Genomic DNA, 22413 nt, shown 5'->3' with positions numbered 1-22413 from the left:
GGCTTTTATGCAGGAGATGTGCAGACACACACACAGCTGCAAGGTACAAAGCCAACAAAATTGGGCTATAAAGCCAACGGAGCGTGCCGTGTCTCCGAAGAGATCTTAATAAACCCATTTCCAGCCACTTACTCCTGCAGATAACACAATGCCAATTCTCACTGTGCATGCCACTCAGGTAGCATCAGTATTAACCCTTCTTTATCCGTCAGGAAAACTGAAGAACGCGCCGGACGCGGAGGATATGTTGATTAAAATATTCATCCTCACATGCAACCTATTTATTTCCTAAATGCGTACTGCGCTGTCGGGGGTTTACACAAAAGCGATCGCTATCTGGTGTCTATAAAACAGTCTGGTTGCCTATCTAAATCTATTTTTAGGGTCCATTCACACGTCCGCCAAATGGGTCCAGATCCATTCCGCAATTTTGCGGAACGGGTGCGGACCCATTCACTTTCAATGGGGCCGCAAATTATGCGGACAGCACACAGTGTGCTGTCCACATCCGCACTTCGGTTGCGCGGCCCAGCAAAAAAATAGAACATGTCCTATTCTTGTCAGCAGACAGGGACAAGAAAAAGCATTTCTATTTTAGTGCCAGCCATGTGCGGTCTGCAAAATGCGGAACACACATGGCAGGTGTCTATGCTTTGCGGATCCGCAATTTGCAGACCTTAAAAAACACTTACGGACGTGTGAATGGACCCTTAACCTCCTCAGGACCGCCGTACGCAGGATTGCGTCTTTGCGGCGGTCCTGTTGTTCTGGGTGGACGCGCCGGTGCGTCCTCTCGCGAGACGCGAGATTTCCTGTAAACGCGCGCACACAGGCGCGCGCGTTCACAGGATCGGAAGGTAAGCGAGTGGATCTCCAGCCTGCCAGCGGCGATCGTTCGCTGGCAGGCTGGAGATGTGATTTTTTTAACCCCTAACAGGTATATTAGACGCTGTTTTGATAACAGCGTCTAATATACCTGCTACCTGGTCCTCTGGTGGTCCCCTTTGTTTGGATCGACCACCAGAGGACACAGGCAGCTCAGTAATATGTTGCACCAAGCACCACTACACTACACCCCCCCCCCCCCGTCACTTATTAACCCCTTATTAGCCCTTGATCACCCCTGATCACCCCATATAGACTCCCTGATCACCCCCCTGTCATTGATCACCCCCCTGTAAAGCTCCATTCAGATGTCCGCATGATTTTTACGGATCCACTGATAGACTGATCGGATCCGTAAAAATCATACGGACGTCTGAATGCAGCCTTACAGGGGAGTGATCAATGACTGTGGTGATCACCCCATATAGACTCCCTGATCACCCCCCTGTCATTGATTACCCCTCTGTCATTGATCACCCCCCTGTAAAGCTCCATTCAGATGTCCGCATGATTTTTACGGATCCACTGATAGACTGATCGGATCCGTAAAAATCATACGGACGTCTGAATGCAGCCTTACAGGGGGGTGATCAATGACAGTTGGGTGATCACCCCATATAGACTCCCTGATCACCCCCCTGTCATTGATCACCCCCCCTGTCATTGATCACCCCCCCTGTCATTGATCCCCCCCCCTCTGTAAGGCTGCATTCAGTCTTTTTTTTGGCCCAAGTTAGCGGAATTTTTTTTTTTTTTCTTACAAAGTCACATATTCCACTAACTTGTGACAAAAAATAAAATCTCACATGAACTCACCATACCCCTCACGGAATCCAAATGCGTCAAAATTTTTAGACATTTATATTCCAGACTTCTTCTCACGCTTTAGGGCCCCTAGAATGCCAGGGCAGTATAAATACCCCACATGTGACCCCATTTCGGAAAGAAGACACCCCCAGGTATTCCGTGAGGGGCATATTGAGTCCATGAAAGATTGAAATTTTTGTCCCAAGTTAGCGGAACGGGAGACTTTGTGAGAAAAAAATAAAAAATATCAATTTCCGCTAACTTGTGCCAAAAAAAAAAAATTTCTATGAACTCGCCATGCCCCTCATTGAATACCTTGGGGTGTCTTCTTTCCAAAATGGGGTCACATGTGGGGTATTTATACTGCCCTGGCATTCTAGGGGCCCCAAAGCGTGAGAAGAAGTCTGGTATCCAAATGTCTAAAAATGCCCTCCTAAAAGGAATTTGGGCCCCTTTGCGCATCTAGGCTGCAAAAAAGTGTCACACATCTGGTATCGCCGTACTCAGGAGAAGTTGGGCAATGTGTTTTGGGGTGTCATTTTACATATACCCATGCTGGGTGAGATAAATATCTTGGTCAAATGCCAACTTTGTATAAAAAAAATGGAAAAAGTTGTCTTTTGCCAAGATATTTCTCTCACCCAGCATGGGTATATGTAAAAAGACACCCCAAAACACATTCCCCAACGTCTCCTGAATACGGCGATACCAGATGTGTGACACTTTTTTGCAGCCTAGGTGGGCAAAGGGGCCCACATTCCAAAGAGCACCTTTCGGATTTCACTGGTCATTTACCTACTTACCACACATTAGGGCCCCTGGAAAATGCCAGGGCAGTATAACTACCCCACAAGTGACCCCATTTTGGAAAGAAGACACCCCAAGGTATTCCGTGAGGGGCATGGAGAGTTCCTAGAATTTTTTATTTTTTGTCACAAGTTAGTGGAAAATGATGATTTTTTTTTTTTTTTTTTTTTCATACAAAGTCTCATATTCCACTAACTTGTGACAAAAAATAAAAACTTCCATGAACTCACTATGCCCATCAGCGAATACCCTGGGGTCTCTTCTTTCCAAAATGGGGTCACTTGGGGGGTAGTTATACTGCCCTGGCATTCTAGGGGCCCAAATGTGTGGTAAGGAGTTTGAAATCAAATTCTGTAAAAAATGACCTGTGAAATCCGAAAGGTGCTCTTTGGAATATGGGCCCCTTTGCCCACCTAGGCTGCAAAAAAGTGTCACACATGTGGTATCTCCGTACTCAGGAGAAGTTGGGGAATGTGTTTTTGGGTGTCATTTTACATATACCCATGCTGGGTGAGAGAAATATCTTGGCAAAAGACAACTTTTCCCATTTTTTTTATACAAAGTTGGCATTTGACCAAGATATTTATCTCACCCAGCATGGGTATATGTAAAATGACACCCCAAAACACATTCCCCAACTTCTCCTGAATACGGAGATACCAGATGTGTGACACTTTTTTGCAGCCTAGGTGGGCAAAGGGGCCCACATTCCAAAGAGCACCTTTCGGATTTCACTGGTCATTTTTTACAGAATTTGATTTCAAACTCCTTACCACACATTTGGGCCCCTAGAATGCCAGGGCAGTATAACTACCCCACAAGTGACCCCATTTTGGAAAGAAGAGACCCCAGGGTATTCGCTGATGGGCATAGTGAGTTCATGGAAGTTTTTATTTTTTGTCACAAGTTAGTGGAATATGAGACTTTGTAAGAAAAAAAAAAAAAAAGAAAAAAAATCATCATTTTCCGCTAACTTGTGACAAAAAATAAAAAGTTCTATGAACTCACTATGCCCATCAGCGAATACCTTAGGGTGTGTACTTTCCGAAATGGGGTCATTTGTGGGGTGTTTGTACTGTCTGGCCATTGTAGAACCTCAGGAAACATGACAGGTGCTCAGAAAGTCAGAGCTGCTTCAAAAAGCGGAAATTCACATTTTTGTACCATAGTTTGTAAACGCTATAACTTTTACCCAAACCATTTTTTTTTTTACCCAAACATTTTTTTTTAATCAAAGACATGTAGAACAATAAATTTAGAGCAAAATTTCTATATGGATGTCGTTTTTTTTGCAAAATTTTACAACTGAAAGTGAAAAATGTCATTTTTTTGCAAAAAAATCGTTAAATTTCGATTAATAACAAAAAAAGTAAAAATGTCAGCAGCAATGAAATACCACCAAATGAAAGCTCTATTAGTGAGAAGAAAAGGAGGTAAAATTCATTTGGGTGGTAAGTTGCATGACCGAGCAATAAACGGTGAAAGTAGTGTAGGTCAGAAGTGTAAAAAGTGGCCTGGTCTTTCAGGGTGTTTAAGCACTGGGGGCTGAGGTGGTTAAGGAAATGTACCAAATTTAGGGACACAAAGGAGCTCTTTTTAACCTCCTACCAGCACCAGTCTTATAATACTTTCTCACCATGTGTCACATTTACTTCCTGTCTAGAGGTAACACTTCCTGTCCACACAGTACATAAACTCTGCTTAATACAAACAGACCTCAGGAGACCAAATCACTGTTCTCTTCCCATGGCAACTAGGTGAGTTTCATTCTTTCCATCATCAAAGGGACCCGTCAGAGTATAGTCTATCCAATAGGTCTCAAGTTGTGAAATTGGATGCATCTCATAATATGTCGCAATATTGTCATCCTTAGGCTACATTCACACGTCAGTATTTTTCTATATCCCGATTTTCGGTCCGTTTTTTGCGGATCCGTTGTTCCTGAAAATGTTTCCGTATGTCATCCGTTTTTTGCAGATCCGCAAAAAACGGAAACAAGTATAAATTTCAATAAGCAAATAAAGTTGTTTGGATTTCTTTGAAAAAAATAAAAAATTAAAATGTAATTTCCAGGAACGGAATCCGCATAAAACGGATGACATACGTAATGACTAGGGATCGACCGATATTGATTTTTTAGGGCAGATACCGATAATTTGTGAACTTTCAGGCCGATAATTTATACCGATATTCTGGGAATTTTCATTTTTGAGAAAAAAAATAATAATTCCTACACAAATCTGCTGAAAATTAATATGTTTATTGTTAATGTGTATTTTTTTTTTATAAGTCTTTTTCATTTATACTTAATATTTTTGTGTTTTTTTTTTTTACTAACTTTTAGCCCCCTTAGGGACTAGAACCCTTGTCCTATTCCCCCTGATAGATCTCTATCAGGGTGAATAGGAGCTCACACTGTCCCTGCTGCTCTGTGCATAGTGCACACAGCAGCATGGAGCTTACCATGGCAGCCAGGGCTTCAATAGTGTCCTGGCTGCCATGGTAACCGATCGGAGCCCCAGGCTTACACAGCTGGGGCTCCAATCGGAGGAGCAGGGGAGAGGGGATCCTGTGGCCACTGCCACCAATGAGTAATACTGGGTGGGGGCGCACTGCGCCACCAATGAAGATAAGTCTCTCAATCATTCATATACAGGAGGCGGGAGCTGGCTGCAGAATCACATAGCCGGCTCCCGACCTCTATGAGCGGTAGCTGCGATCCGCGGCACCTGAGGAGTTAACTACCGCGGATCGCAGCTACCGCTCATAGAGGTCGGGAGCCGGCTATGTGATTCTGCAGCCAGCTCCCGCCTCCTGTATATGAATGAATGAAAGGCTTATCTTCATTGGTGGCGCAGCGGCCACAGCCCCTCCCCTCCTCTTGTCTTCTCTTCTGTCATTGGCGGCAGCAGCAGCACAGGGGGAGGAGACACTGCTTCCTTCTCCCCTGTGCTGCGGAGGGAACACAGAACGCGCTGAGAGCAGCGCGTTCTGTGTTCCCCATACGTTATCGGTATATCGGCAAAATAGATGCCGATAACGTTCAAAATCCTCAATATCGGCCGATAATATCGGCCAAACAGATAATCGGTCGATCCCTAGTAATGACATCCGAATGTCTTCCGTTTTTTGCGGATCCATTGACTTTGTATTGTACCAGGATCCGAATTTTGCGGAAAAGAATAGGACATGTTTTATATTTAAACGGACATGCGGAACGGAACAACGGAAACGGACAGCACACATTGTGCTGTCCGATTTTTTTCAAGACCCCTTGAAAATGAATGGGTCCAGATCTGGTCCAGATCTGTTCCGCAAAAAACGGAACAGATCAGGAAAGAAAAAACGGACATGTGAATGGACCCTTAGGCCTCATGATCTCAAGTCTCCCTGAAGTTCAGGGAGTCTACTGCTATTAGATAGCGGCTCCCTGACACCCGCATGTGAAACAATATATCCCGGAAAGGTTTATCTCAGTCAGATAGAGAAGAGAGATAAAAGAAGTGACAGGACAGAGTTTAGATTACAGGTTGAATTAACCCTTTAGGGTCAAATTGGCTTCTCAAGGAGATATATATGTTAAAGGCATCCCTTCTTCTGTCTCATTCAGTAGCCATATAACTATTGAGAGAGATGCATTTAAAAAAAAAAAAAATACATTTACACATTTAACCCTCAATTTTAATTATATTATTTACCCCAATGTTAAATTCACACCCCCTGGATGCTTTAATCATATATATACGGTAAATATGATAATTTGGGGCAGGGTAATGAGCCCAGTCCTCCACACCATAGAGCAAAGTGTGCAGATACTTCATACACTGCGTGCAGAATTATTAGGCAAATGAGTATTTTGACCACATCATCCTCTTTATGCATGTTGTCTTACTCCAAGCTGTATAGGCTCGAAAGCCTACTACCAATTAAGCATATTAGGTGATGTGCATCTCTGTAATGAGAAGGGGTGTGGTCTAATGACATCAACACCCTATATCAGGTGTGCATAATTATTAGGTAACTTCCTTTCCTTTGGCAAAATGGGTCAAAAGAAGGACTTGACAGGCTCAGAAAAGTCAAAAATAGTGAGATATCTTGCAGAGGGATGCAGCACTCTTAAAATTGCAAAGCTTCTGAAGCGTGATCATCGAACAATCAAGCGTTTCATTCAAAATAGTCAACAGGGTCGCAAGAAGCGTGTGGAAAAACCAAGGCGCAAAATAACTGCCCATGAACTGAGAAAAGTCAAGCGTGCAGCTGCCAAGATGCCACTTGCCACCAGTTTGGCCATATTTCAGAGCTGCAACATCACTGGAGTGCCCAAAAGCACAAGGTGTGCAATACTCAGAGACATGGCCAAGGTAAGAAAGGCTGAAAGACGACCACCACTGAACAAGACACACAAGCTGAAACGTCAAGACTGGGCCAAGAAATCTCTCAAGACTGATTTTTCTAAGGTTTTATGGACTGATGAAATGAGAGTGAGTCTTGATGGGCCAGATGGATGGGCCCGTGGCTGGATTGGTAAAGGGCAGAGAGCTCCAGTCCGACTCAGACGCCAGCAAGGTGGAGGTGGAGTACTGGTTTGGGCTGGTATCAAAGATGAGCTTGTGGGGCCTTTTCGGGTTGAGGATGGAGTCAAGCTCTACTGCCAGTTTCTGGAAGACACCTTCTTCAAGCAGTGGTACAGGAAGAAGTCTGCATCCTTCAAGAAAAACATGATTTTCATGCAGGACAATGCTCCATCACACGCGTCCAAGTACTCCACAGCGTGGCTGGCAAGAAAGGGTATAAAAGAAGAAAATCTAATGACATGGCCTCCTTGTTCACCTGATCTGAACCCCATTGAGAACCTGTGGTCCATCATCAAATGTGAGATTTACAAGGAGGGAAAACAGTACACCTCTCTGTCTGGGAGGCTGTGGTTGCTGCTGCACGCAATGTTGATGGTGAACAGATCAAAACACTGACAGAATCCATGGATGGCAGGCTTTTGAGTGTCCTTGCAAAGAAAGGTGGCTATATTGGTCACTGATTTGTTTTTGTTTTGTTTTTGAATGTCAGAAATGTATATTTGTGAATGTTGAGATGTTATATTGGTTTCACTGGTAAAAATAAATAATTGAAATGGGTATATATTTGTTTTTTGTTAAGTTGCCTAATAATTATGCACAGTAATAGTCACCTGCACACACAGATATCCCCCTAAAATAGCTAAAACTAAAAACAAACTAAAAACTACTTCCAAAAATATTCAGCTTTGATATTAATGAGTTTTTTGGGTTCATTGAGAACATGGTTGTTGTTCAATAATAAAATTAATCCTCAAAAATACAACTTGCCTAATAATTCTGCACTCCCTGTATGTTTGGAAAATGTAATAAAAAGTTTGTGGAAAAAAAAAAAAAAAATTCCCTGAAATGAGAAGTGCACCTCCCTGAAATGAGTTTTTGCAGGTTGGGATGTCTGTGATCTATACCAGTGTATTACTGTACAGCAGCAGCGGCATGAATCGCACGGCGTCATAGCAACCAATGACGCCGTGCGCTCCTGCTGTCAGAAGGAATCCCGGCCGGGTTACCACCGACCGCGGAACACGGCCGTGTGCATGAGGCCATAACCTCGATCCACAGTGAACCATCTAATGTCTGTTTTGTAATTAACACCTTATCACGTATTATTGTAGGGTTAGCCCAAACAAATTTTTGTGTCATATTTACACGCTTTGCCCCATTTTTTGTTTTTGCTTTTGTTATTGTCGTCTTTCTCCATTTTTGGCTATTGCCATCGTCGTCAAGCTTTATTTTAATTTATTCCGATCCATAATGTGATATGCAGCCCCTACAGGAAGATTTCAGCATTTGCGCTTATACTCGTTTGAACTCGACACTGCTCACCGCTTCCTGGTCCTCGAATGTCGGCTGTGCAGAGCACAGCCGACAGAGCGCAGGCAGTGAGAGGAGCGTCCAGGAGCAGGAGAGGTAAGTGATTTATTTTTTTGCGATCTGAGGCTGGGGGCTGATAAAACATGACTGGGGGTTATGAGATATAGCAGGGGCTGATATGAGGCATGGGGTCTCATCTGAAGTCTGAATGGGGTGGGGGGGGGTCTTTATATTGGGCTCTGATCTGAGGTCTCATTGGGGTCTTATTACATTGGAGTCTGATCTGAGGTCTAATTGAGGGTCTTCTTAACATTGGGGGGGTCTGATTGGTGGTCTGACCTGAGGTATAATGAAAAATATATTTTTCTTATTTTCCTCCTCTAAAACCTAGGTGCGTCTTATGGGGCTAAAAATACAGTAGTCTTGTTTTCTCATTTCCTCTAATTCTCTGATACTCATATGAATTCTTGTATTTTGTCATTTAGGGTACTTTCACACTAGCGTTATTCTTTTCCAGTATTGAGTTCCGTCCTAGGGGCTCAATACCGGAAAATAATAATTACCCTTACCGGTAATTTTTCTTCTTGAAACCCATGCGACTAGGACCTCCCATCCAGGACAGAAAACCTGAAGAGATAAAATGGTTCACACCCCTACCACACCTCAGTGATTCTAATAAACAGACCTCCGGAGGCGTGCCAACCACCAAGTACAAGGTTGAAAACAGAAACCTGAGAGTAATTATTGTTTTCCCCTCACCCATGAGAGAATAAACTATAAGAGAAAGAAGTTAGGGGGGGGCTACAGCTTGTAGCACTTTTCTCCCAAAGGCTGCATCCGAGTCAAGATGCAGTATGTAATGTCTAAAAAAGGTAAGGGGAGAGCTCCAAGTAGCAGCTCTGCATATCTGGGCTAGAGAAGCATCCGCTCTCTCCGCCCAAGAGGCCGCCACAGATCTGGTGGAATGAGCCCCGAACGAGGAGTCAGGTTAATGGAAGAATAAGCCAGGGAAATAGAATTCTTTACCCATCTAGCAATAACACTGGATCTTGAATTCTTCCTATATCTAATGAAGGTGGCCGCCTTTCTATCTCTTTTCTCTACATTCTTGAAATTTTCACATTTTCTGTACACTCACGTCTCTCCAATATACGAATGTGGTAATGTGATCACTTTGTTGTTATTTTGAATTGTGCACGATAAGTTAGGATGACGTCACAGGGCCGCGACAGTCATGTGCGCGGTTACGTGACGGCATCCTTATCACATGACCGCGTGAAGGTCAGGTGATCCAAAGGGGTCACATGGTCCTCCGGACCCCGGCGTCCAATGTTGTAGGTCATCTCCGGCGCGATCGTGGTGACGGATAAACTAGTAATTAGGTGGTACGTACCGATTGGTCAGCACTTGTAAATAATCAATGTCCTCCAGTGATGACGCTACCCCCAGACGAAGGTACGCCGAAACGCGCATTGGGGTTGGCGCCATCCTGGAGGAGACACAGTATGGGTAATTGTCCAATGTTCTTTATACCTACCAATTCTTTGCATATGCACTTTAATGAATCATTAATCATGTCAGATGAATATGGACTTGTATCCACTGTATGTTTGCTCCAGTGATGTCGTTTTTATCTCCTGCACCAATTTCTTTTAATCATGTTTGTAATTAATTGTGATTTTTGTAATAAAGGATTCAATTTAGTATAAGCGGTCTGGCATTTTCTATGTAGGTTATATAGCAATAACACTAGTAGATACTTTGCGCCCTCTAGCTTTACCCAAAACCTAAATAGGGAGATTCTCATCTATTCTCCAAGATGATGTGGAGTCTAGGTAAAAATCTAAACACCTTCTGACATCCAGGCAATGGAATCTTTCTTCCAACATATTGGTCTGATTTGGACAGAAGGAGGGAAGAATCACATCCTGACTTCTATGAAAATCGGAGACCACCTTAGGCTGAAAGGATGGAAGCGGTCTAATAATCACCTTGTCCTCTAAAACGGTAGTATAGGGAGGAAAGGCAGAGAAAGCCTGAATTTCTGAAACCCGTCTAGCAGATGTTATAGCTAAAAGGAAGACCATTTTGAAAGTAAGCATTGTAATAGAAATCACACTTAATGGTTCAAACAGCTTTTGCGATAGGGCCGAAAGGACAGTATTTAAATCCCAGGGGGAAGACAAGGGTCTTAAAGAAGGGTGCATTCTCGACGCTGCCGACAGTCTTTTAACCCATGGATGATCTGCTAATCTGGAATCAAAGAAATAACAAAGCAGCTACCTAGACTTTCAATGTAGATGCTTTAAGGTTCCTGTCTAGCCCTGATTGCAAAAACTCTAGGATCTTTGTTATTTCAGAAGACTTAAAGGGGTATGGGCTATGTCCTAAGAAGGCTGAAAAAAACATTCCAAACTTTATATTTTCTTGAGGTAACCACCTTCCTACTCTTCAGCATAGTGGAGAATACTTTGGCGGATATTTCCCTTCTAGACCAAACTTCCCTTTCAAAATCCACACAGAGAGATGGAGAATTTCTGGGCTGGGATGGACTAGCGGACTCTGGTACAGAAGATCCTCTTTCAACAGAAGGGTCCACAGAGGCTCTACTGCCAACTTTAGCAGACTGGAGTACCAGGACCTCTTTGGCCACAATGGAGCTATCAGGATAACCAAGGCCCCGTTTCTTTCTATTTTCTTCAAAACCTGGGGAATAAGGCAAAATGGAGCGAAGGCATACCCTAACTCCAGTCCTGTGCCAACCCGTCTATTACTAACGGGTCGTCCAAATGGTTGAGGGAGAAGAACCTCTCTAATTTTCTGTTGGCTCTGGAGGCAAAAAGGTCACTGGGGGAAGACCGTACCTCTGGACTATTTGGAAGAAAAAAAATAAAAAAAATGTCTTTGTTTAGACACCATTCTCCTTGTTTTAAGGAGACTCGACTTAGGAAGTCTGCTAGGACGTTCTCCTTCCCCTTCAGATGCACTGCTGACATAAAAAGCCTTCGCTCCTCTGCTATATAAAAGATCTTCTGGCATAGTAGTAAAAGGGAAGGGACTCTCGTTCCCCCTTGACGGTTTATGTAGGCCACTGCTGTAGAATTGTCAGAATAGAAGACAATCTTCCTGTGTTTTACCTCTGGTATAGCCAACTTCAGTGCCATCTCTACAGCCTTTAACTTGGGGGATCCTTTCCTCGTGTTCAAGTCCCATCTCCCCTGCCAGCACCTGTTCTGGGAGTGGGTCACCCAACCCCAAGGGCTGGCGTCTGTGGTAATTATAGTTATGTTTACAAATGTCCATGGAACCCCTGCAGATAGATTCTCTGGAATTATCCACCACAACACGGGAGAGTCTTGTCTTTGATGAAAGGTGGAAACTCTGATCCAAGGAATAAGGGGAGCCGTCCCATGATTTTAGGATGTTTGCTTGAAGCTCTCTGGAGTGGATCTGTACATAAGGTACTGCTGGAATCACTGATGTCATCTGCCCAAGTGCCACCATTGCTTCCCTGAAAGTACACTGGTAAGAAAGGAAGACTGACCATAATTGTGCCCTGATTGACTCCTTCCTTGGAAGCGGAAGAAAACTTCTTTGCAGATGAAGTCCAGCTGAATTCCTAAGAAAATGCAAACCTGAGAAGAAATTAGGTATGATTTTTTCCAATTTATTTTCCATCATAGATTTTGCAAAGTGGAGCAGAGGAATTTTATATCTTTTTCTAGTCTCTCTTTTGCTTGAGAGACTATTAACAAATCGTCCAGATAGGGCACACGCAATTCCAGACAGACTAACAAAAGCAGCTACTTCTGCTACTACTTTGGTAAAGACCCCAAAGGGCAGCACTCTGTATTGGAGATGCAGTAACTCTCCCTGGACCCAGACTGCTGTTCTTAAAAACTTTTGGGAGGAAGCATGGATTGGAAAATGGTAATATGCATCCTCCAGATCCAAGCTTGCCATCCAGCAATCCTGGAAGAGGTGGTTTACAGTTGATTTTCTAGTCTCCATATGAAAAAAAATTTAGACCAGAGATTTGTTAAATTTTTTTTTAGAATTTAGATTTAAAAAAATCACTCTGAATGTTCCATTGGGTTTCTTCACCAATAATAGAGGGGAATAAAACCCTTTGTCCCTCTCTGTTTTGGGAACCGGGCAAACTACCCCTTTGTCCAAGAGAGAGAAAACGTCTAACTCCAAAGAATTTCTTCTTTCTAGACAAGCTGTCTGGGCAAAAATCTGGTGGATGAGAAAGGAATTCCAGCCAGAATCATATTCTATCACACTTAAGATACATTTGTTCTGAGAAATGGACCTCCAGGCTGGGAGAAACTGAGGAAACTGAGAATCTTCCCCCACCTGAGATCTGGCGTCATTGTTGTTTGTCCTTTGGTCTATTGTCCAGGGGCTTAAACCAAAAAAAAAAAAAAAAAAGATCTTTTAGGAAATTTCTCCCCGTCTCTCCTGTCACCTTGCCTACTCCTTTGTCTTTTAAAACTGGCCTGGAATTTACGAAAAAAGTATGTTTTCTGAGGAACCGGGAAACCCCCACTTCTTATCTGAGGCCCTGTCTAGGATGTCATCAAGCGAGGAACCAAAACAACCTAGAACCCTCACATGGAAGAGAGCAAAGTCTAGACTTAGAACCCTGATCCCCCTTCCATGATTTAAGCCAGATAGCCCGTCTAGCTGCGTTAGACATGGCAGCTGCTCTGGCAGGAAAAACGAATCACATCAGTAGAGGCGTCCGCGGCTTTAGAACAGGTAGGGAGGGAAGATAGTAATTCTTCTCTAGGTCTTTTGTTCCTTAACATGCGACTCCAGCTGATCTAACCATAGTCTTAAGGACCTGAAGACCCAAGAGACGGCAATGGCCGGCCTAAGACTTGTTGAAGCAGACTCCCAAGCACGTCTAAGATAAAAAAGCAGACGTCTATCTAACGGATCTCCTAAGCAGCCTAAAATCATCAAATGGTAGAGCAGATATTTTGGCTATTTTAGCTACCGGGGCATCTACAGTGGGGGCTCTGTCCCAGACGCAAGCTACCGACTCCTTAAACTGATATTTTATTTACAGAATTAGGAATGAAAAATTGTGAATGAGGCTTAAAGAGGACCCTTCACCATAATAAAACCTCTAAACTAACTATACAGACGCGTAGAGTGGCGCCCAGAGATCCCCCTGCACTTCCTGTTATACCTGGGCGCCGCTCCGTTCTCCGGTTATAGCCTCCACCCAGGGGAACCTGCCGGCGTCTCATTCTTCCATGCTGTAGCGCTGGCCAATCGCAGCGCTCAGCTCATAGCCTGAGAGAAAAAAAAAACTCTCAGGCTATGAGCTGAGCGCTGCGATTGGCCAGCGCTACAGCATAGGAGAAAGAGACGGTGTCAGGTTCACCTGGGTGGAGCCTAACTATGAAGATACCGGAGGCTATAACCGGAGAACGGAGCGGTGCCTGGGGATAATAGTAAGTGCAGGGGGATCCCTGGGCGCCGCTCTACACGTCTGTACAGGTTCTTTTTAAAAAAATTAGCATATTGTGATAAAGTTCATTATTTTCTGTAATGTACTGATAAACATTAGACTTTCATATATTTTAGATTCATTACACACAACTGAAGTAGTTCAAGCCTTTTCTTGTTTTAATATTGATGATTTTGGCATACAGCTCATGAAAACCCAAAATTCCTATCTCAAAAAATTTGCATATCAAGGTTCTCTAAACAAGCTATTAACCTAATCATCTGAATCAACTAATTAACTCTAAACACCTGCAAAAGATTCCTGAGGCTTCTAAAAACTCCCAGCCTGGTTCATTACTCAAAACCGCAATCATGGGTAAGACTGCCGACCTGACTGCTGTCCAGAAGGCCATCATTGACACCCTCAAGCAAGAGGGTAAGACACAAAGAAATTGCTGAACGAATAGGCTGTTCCCAGAGTGCTGTATCAAGGCACCTCAGTGGGAAGTCTGTGGGAAGGAAAAAGTGTGGCAGAAAACGCTGCACAACAAGAAGAGGTGACCGGACCCTGAGGAAGATTGTGGAGAAGGACCGATTCCAGACCTTGGGGGACCTGCGGAAGCAGTGGACTGAGTCTGGAGTAGAAACATCCAGAGCCACCGTGTACAGGCATGTGCAGGAAATGGGCTACAGGTGCCGCATTCCCCAGGTCAAGCCACTTTTGAACCAGAAACAGCGGCAAAAGCGCCTTACCTGGGCTACAGAGAAGCAGCACTGGACTGTTGCTCAGTGGTGCAAAGTACTTTTTTCTCAGATGAAAGCAAATTTTGCATGTCATTCGGAAATCAAGGTGCCTGGAGGAAGGAGTCTGAAGGAAGACTGGGGAGAGGGAAATGCCAAAATGCCTGAAGTCCAGTGTCAAGTACCCACAGTCAGTGATTGTCTGGGGTGTCATGTCAGCTGCTGGTGTTGGTCCACTGTGTTTTATCAAGGGCAGGGTCAATGCAGCTAGCTATCAGGAGATTTTGGAGCACTTCATGCTTCCATCTGCTGAAAAGCTTTATGGATATGAAGATTTCATTTTTCAGCACGACCTGGCACCTGCTCACAGTGCCAAAACCACTGGTAAATGGTTTACTGACCATGGTATTACTGTGCTCAATTGGCCTGCCAACTCTCCTGACCTGAACCCCATAGAGAATCTGTGGGATATTGGGAAGAGAAAGTTGAGAGACGCAAGACCCAACACTCTGGATGAGCTTAAGGCCGCTATCGAAGCATCCTGGGCCTCCATAACACCTCAGCAGTGCCACAGGCTGATTGCCTCCATGCCACGCCGCATTGAAGCAGTCATTTCTGCAAAAGGATTCCCGACCAAGTATTGAGTGCATAACTGAACTTAATTATTTGAAGGTTGACTTTTTTTGTATTAAAAACACTTTTCTTTTATTGGTCGGATGAAATATGCTAATTTTTAGAGATAGGAATTTGGGGTTTTCATGAGCTGTATGCCAAAATCATCAATATTAAAACAAGAAAAGGCTTGAACTACTTCAGTTGTGTGTAATGAATCTAAAATATATGAAAGTCTAATGTTTATCAGTACATTACAGAAAATAATGAACGTTATCACAATATGCTAATTTTTTTAAAAGAACCTGTATAGTTAGTTTAGAGGTTTTATTATGGTGAAAGGTCCTCTTTAAGGCTACTTTCACACCTGCGTTTAGGTCGGATCCGTCTGGTATCTTCAGACGGATCCGCACCTATATGCAAACGCTTAGATCCGTTCAGAACGGGTCCGTTTGCATTACCATGAACAAAAAATAAATAAAATTATTTTTTTTTTTTTTTTTTTTTTGTTCATGATAATGCAAAACGGATCCGTTTTGACTTTACATTGAAAGTCAATGGGGGACGGATCCGTTTGAAAATTGAGCCATACTGTGTCAACTTCCAACGGATCCATCCCCATTGACTTACATTGTAAGTCTGGACGGATCCGTTTGCCTCCGCACGGCCAGGCGGACACCCGAACGCTGCAAGCTGCGTTCAGGTGTCCGCCTGCTGAGCGGAGCGGAGGACAAACGGAGCCAGACTGATGCATTCTGAGCGGATCCGCATCCACTCAGAATGCATTAGGACTGGACGGATCCGTTCGGGGCCGCTTGTGATCCCCTTCAAACAGAACTCACAAGCGGAGCCCCGAACGCAAGTGTGAAAGTAGCCTAAGTCATCTTTTCTAATCTTTTCTTTGCAGGTCCAGCAGATCCCCATTCTTGCATAATCCCTTTAAGAATAAGATAACTTTTTCAAACTACTTGTGACATTTGATAAATGTGGCATAAAGTAATCCAATCCAGACGCAAACAAATACAGATTCAAATATTTCCTTCATGATAATTTCCCACCAAGATATTTTTCCATGGGGTGGGCAGACAACCTAATGTCTACGAGGCTACTAGCTGGATTTCCCATGTATCTTCTAATTTGCCCCGGAGACGAGGTGTGGCAGCTGCTCCTCTCACTACTGCCACAGGCTCAGGTGTGGGACAAGAATGTGACTGGAGTAATAGGCCATTTTAATTGTTGACTGGAAGATTTTTAGGCCAATGATTACCGAGGGCCTACAAGCAGCTCACACTGCGGGCACAATCACCCACGGGCGTTTTCTACTTGCTGCCCACAAATATATATCAGACTATCCCATATGGCTCACAGGCAGCCAGATACAGCAGAGGTTACAACCAGATACCATTAAGCAAGTCTTTAAACCATCTTTTTTACTGGTTTGATAAAGACGGCTGAAATGTTGGAGCAGAGGCAGTTGGGGAGGAAATTCAGACCTGCACACAGGATGCCATGTACACATACCAACCACATCCCAGCTTTCTTTATTTTAAAAAAAGTAACTACATTTATTTAAATTTTCAAAATGTCATAGGGACATATCAGGAGTGTTGATCGGCGGGGGTCACAGTTCTGAGACCCCCCCCCCCACCCCTAGAACGATGGGTCAGAAGCGCTCAGCCAAGCGAGACTGTAGATGGTTTCAATAGAAAGCCTATGAGCTCGTCTACAGTCTTGCACTCAGCAGCCAGGAGAACCTGCGCTCAGCTGAGAGCTTTTGACCCCTCGTTCTAGCGATCAGTGGGGGTCTCAGAGCTGTGACCCCCGCCGATCAACACTCCTGATATGTCCCTATGACAAAAAAAAAAAAAAAGTGTAATTATTTTATTAAAAAAAATAAAGTAATTACACTTCAGTTTGACTTAGGGCTGAAATGATTGCTCGATTGAATCAAGTAATTAGACACAAAAAAAATCCTTGATGCAAATTTTTTAAATCAAGGATTCGGTCAGTGATGTCACGTGCATCGGTCACATGGCCTACGTGCAGCTTCGTCCCATTCAAGAAAGTGGTACTGGGCTGCAGTACCATACACAGCCATTATACAGTGGTCTCTCAAGTTACAATATAAAAGGGGTTGTACATACCCATATTTTCACCCAGGCAGCCCACCTGATGTTAGCATCGGAGCTAGATCGCGCAGGGAGAGGGCTCTTTTGTTTACAATAACACACTGCCGGGCGGAGGCTTCCGCCCGGCAGTGTGTTCGGTGACGTCACCGGCTCTGATGGGCGTGCTTTAGCGCTGCCCTAGCCGTTTAACTGGCTAGGGCAGCGCTAAAGCCCGCCCATTAGTGCCGGTAACGCCATCGGGCTTCCTGGCAGCCCCATGGAGAGCCCGGTTTGTCACCGGAACTCCTGAAAATGCCTTTGCCTGCCCTCCGATGCTCAAGTCAGGGGGGCTGCCTGGGTGAAAATGGAGGTACAGTTAGGCCCATAAATATTGGGACATCGACACAATTCTAACATTTTTGGCTCTATACACCACCACAATGGATTTGAAATGAAACGAACAAGATGTGCTTTAACTGCAGACTGTCAGCTTTAATTTGAGGACATTTACATCCAAATCAGGTGAACGGTGTAGGAATTACAACAGTTCGCATATGAGCCTCCCACTTGTTAAGGGACCAAAAGTAATGGGACAGAATACTAATCATAAATCAAACTTTCACTTTTTAATACTTGGTTGCAAATCCTTTGCAGTCAATTACAGCCTGAAGTCTGGAACGCATAGACATCACCAGACGCTGGGTTTCATCCCTGGTGATGCTCTGCCAGGCCTCTACTGCAACTGTCTTCAGTTCCTGCTTGTTCTTGGGGCATTTTCCCTTCAGTTTTGTCTTCAGCAAGTGAAATGCATGCTCAATCGGATTCAGGTCAGGTGATTGACTTGGCCATTGCATAACATTCCACTTCTTTCCCTTAAAAAACTCTTTGGTTGCTTTTGCAGTATGCTTTGGGTCAATCTCCATCTGCACTGTGAAGCGCCGTCCAATGAGTTCTGAAGCATTTGGCTGAATATGACAGACAATATTGCCCGAAAGACTTCAGAATTCATCCTGCTGCTTTTGTCAGCAGTCACATCATCAATAAATACAAGATAACCAGTTCCATTGGCAGCCATACATGCCCACGCCATGACACTACCACCACCATGCTTCACTGATGAGGTGGTATGCTTAGGATCATGAGCAGTTCCTTTCCTTCTCTATACTCTTCTCCTCCCATCACTCTGGTACAAGTTGATCTTGGTCTCATCTGTCCATAGGATGTTGTTCCAGAACTGTGAAGGCTTTTTTAGATGTCATTTGGCAAACTCTAATCTGGCCTTCCTGTTTTTGAGGCTCACCAATGGTTTACATCTTGTGGTGAACCCTCTGTATTCACTCTGGTGAAGTCTTCTCTTGATTGTTGACTTTGACACACTTACACCTACCTCCTGGAGAGTGTTCTTGATCTGGCCAACTGTTGTGAAGGGCGTTTCCTTCACCAGGGAAAGAATTCTCTTTTGGTGTTGCTGAGCTCACGGATGCATTCCTTCTTTTTAAAGATGCTCCAAACAGTTGTTTTGGCCACGCCTAATGTTTTTGCTATCTCTCTAATGGGTTTGTTTTGTTTTTTCAGCCTAATGATGGCTTGCTTCACTGATAGTGACAGCTCTTTGGATCTCATCTTGAGAGTTGACAGCAACAGATTCCAAATGCAAATAGCACACTTGAAATGAACTCTGGACCCTTTATCTGCTCATTGTAATTGGGATAATGAGGGAATAACACACACCTGGCCATGGAACAGCTGAGAAGCCAATTGTCCCATTACTTTTGGTCCCTTAACAAGTGGGAGGCTCATATGCAAACTGTTGTAATTCCTACACCATTCACCTGATTTGGATGTAAATACCCTCAAATTAAAGCTGACAGTCTGCAGTTAAAGCACGTCTTGTTCGTTTCATTTCAAATCCATAGTGGTGGTGTATAGAGCCAAAAATGTTAGAATTGTGTTGATGTCCCAATATTTATGGACCTGACCATGTCCGGGTCCTGCTCTGAACCTGGACAACCCCTTTAGGCTCCATTCTCACGTCCACAAATGGGTCCGCAATTTTGCGGAACGGGTTCATTTTCTATGGGGACGGAATGGATGCGGACAGCACACCGTGTGCTGTCAGCATCCGCATTTGCAGAGCGCGGCCCCGATCTTCAGCTCCGCAAAAGATAGAACATGTCCTATTCTTGTCCGCAGCTTGCGGACAAGAATAGGCATTTCTATAGGGGTGCCGGGCGGGTGTGTTGCGGATCCGCAATTTGCGGGTCCGCAACACACCACGGACGTGTGAATGGAGCCTTAATTGGTTCCAGGATGACCATTGTATGTTGAGTAATCGGTTCCAAAGCCCCAAAAGGTCATCCAAGATAAGAGAAAATTAATATTTATGAAAAATAAGCAGATAACTAAGGGTACTTTCACACTTGCGGCAGAGGATTCCGGCAGGCAATTTCGTTGCCGGAACTGCCTGGCGGATCTGTCAAAACGTATGCAAACTGATGGCATTTGTCATACGGATCAGGATCCTGATCAGTCTGACAAATGAATTGAAATGCCGGATGAGTCTCTCCAGTGTCATCTGGTAAAACAGATCCGGCATTTATTTTTATTTTCACATTTTTTGAGGTCTGAGCATGCGCAGACCGCAAAAACTGATCCGTTTTGTTGGCACATTCGGGGGCGGATCCGGCATTAATGCAGGTCAATGGGAAAAAATGCTGGATCCGGCATTCCGGCAAGTGTTCTAGAAAAGGCAAAAAGACTGAACTGAAGACATCCTGAACGGATTGCTCTCTATTCAGAATGCATGGGGATAAAACTGATCAGTTATTTTCCCGTATTGAGCCCCTAGGACAGAACTCTATGCCGGAAAAGAATAACGCTAGTGTGAAAGTACCATAAGGCCCCTTTCACACGGGCGAGTATTCCGCGCGGATGCGATGCGTGAGTTGAACGCATTGCACCCGCACTGAATTATGACCCATTCATTTCTATGGGGCTGTGCACACGAGTGGTGATTTTCACGCATCACTTTTGCGTTGCATGAAAATCGCAGCATGCTCCTCTTTGTGCGTTTTTCACGTAACGCAGGCCCCATAGAAATGAATGGGGTTGCGTGAAAATTGCAAGCATCCACAAGCAAGTGGAGACCCGATCATTATTATTTTCCCTTATAACATGGTCATAAGGGAAAATAATAGCATTCTGAATACAGAATGCATAGTACAATAGAGCTGGAGGGGTTAAAAAAATAAAATAATAATTAAACTCACCTTAGTCTACTTGATCGCGCAGCCGGCATCTCTTCTGTCTCCTTCTTTGCTGATTGCAGGAAAAGGACCTGTGGTGACGTCACTCCGGTCATCACATGATCCATCACATGATCTTTTACCATGGTGATGGACCATGTGATGACCGGAGTGACGTCACCACAGGTCCTTTTCCTGCAATCAGCAAAGAAGGAGACAGAAGAGATGCCGGGCTGCGCGATCAAGTGGATTAAGGTGAGTTTAATTATTATTATTTATTTATTTTTTTAACCCCTCCAGCGCTATTTTACTATGCATTCTGTATTCAGAATGCTATTATTTTCCCTTATAACCATATGTTATAAGGGAAAATAATACAAACATGAGCGATTTTTCTCACGCGAGTGCAAAGCGCATTACAATGTTTTGCACTCGCGCGGAAAAATCGCACATGTTCCCGCAACGCCCGTGTGAAAGGGGCCTAAGACAGCTAATACAAGTCCTTACATATAAGTCAGGAATAGCTGCTAACTAGTAACTAATCCAGTTATTTTACCAGAGAAGTGGCCTTGAATTAGTTGGATCCGAGTCTGAGACATTGTATGTCGAGTCTGGTTTCAATTTACGATGGGTCAGAAAAGACCGTTGTAAATTGAAAATATTGTATCCCGAGGCCATTGTACAATGTATGGCGCTGTGCTTAGTAAGCTGCGAGGAGGTTGTGGCGCTCACCAGAGCACCGCGGACTCTTCTTACACCTGATCGGCAGGGGTATCAGGTGTCGGACCCCCACTGATGGGGTATTGATGACCTACCCTTAGGATAAAGACCTGGAACCCCCTACTGTTGGGTCCCACAGGGTGCACTCACATAGTACTGACTGCAGCAAGTGCATCAATCCTTCCTGCACATAAGAAATCTGCTGCATGTGCTGCCACCATAAATATTCTATTCTTTATATCGCGCCAACATAAACCGCAGCAGAGTACACTGACCGGATCGCATCATCGCTCACAATTACATAATGGCAAAGAAATCAAGTCACGTGCAAAAAGTTAGTAGAACTGATGGGACTGCATCACTGCCCTCTGAGCGAGCTGGTGGCAGGATGCTGCACACTGACAGGCGGCCGCTGTGCTGCCCCCACCTACCTGTCACTCACCTGGACCAGACGCCGCAGTGAGAACGGTAACATGATGCGTGGCCGCACAGGAACCTGCAGCCGGAGCCTCCCGCACAGCACCGACCAGCAGCAGCACCGGAGAACCACGTGTGACTGTGACTGAGGCTGCGCACTCGCGACCTGCCACGCTAGTATAGCCCGGAACCGCGCATGCGCCGCCCGCAGTGCATTCTAGGAAGCGGAGCCGGTGCTGCGAGCGCCAGGTTTGGAGGCTGCGGTTTTGCTGATGCTGCAGCTCCTGCCATAGAACCGCCCTATGAGGGGGGGAAGTGCTGAGGGTGCCTGAGCATTTGGTAGACATGGTACAGGAGGCTAGAGAGTAGATGCTGGGGCAGTGGGAGCCACAGAGAAGGGGGAAGGTTGCTGGTTTTGAGCGTGAGCACTCTCCCCATATTGCAGTTTGGGGTTACACCCTAATAAATTGTCAGCAATTCTATCAGAATGTTCCCTGGCAGATTCTGTCACATAATACCATAGCGACGCAAGGAGCCCCTATAGGACCGGCCTACGGGGTCTCTGCACACGGCGCTAATTTGTAACCTCTTTAGTGACAAACGCAGAATTTGAAAGGGCAGGGCGCCCAAAAATGACGTTTTTATCCCCCTTAGGCCCCTTGCAGACGAACGTGTCTGGATTAGGTCCAGATGCGTTGCGAATGCGTTCAGTGAAAAATGTGC

The 22413-nt window shown here is 44.6% G+C and overlaps 1 protein-coding gene across 1 annotated transcript in view; it reads right to left on the bottom strand.

Moving 5' to 3' along the window:
- Nucleotides 1-21869, bottom strand: part of SHMT2 (serine hydroxymethyltransferase 2) — a 106822-nt gene extending 84953 nt beyond the window's left edge. The window contains 1 exon segment of the mRNA XM_040425720.1: nt 21716-21869. Within this exon segment, the coding sequence (XP_040281654.1) occupies nt 21716-21748 (33 nt within the window). The 5' untranslated portion in view covers nt 21749-21869.
- Nucleotides 21870-22413: the final 544 nt, after the last annotated feature.

This window comes from Bufo bufo, chromosome 3, assembly GCF_905171765.1.
Source record: "Bufo bufo chromosome 3, aBufBuf1.1, whole genome shotgun sequence".
Lineage (NCBI taxonomy): Eukaryota > Metazoa > Chordata > Amphibia > Anura > Bufonidae > Bufo > Bufo bufo.
This window is presented reverse-complemented; position numbering and strand designations above follow the sequence as displayed.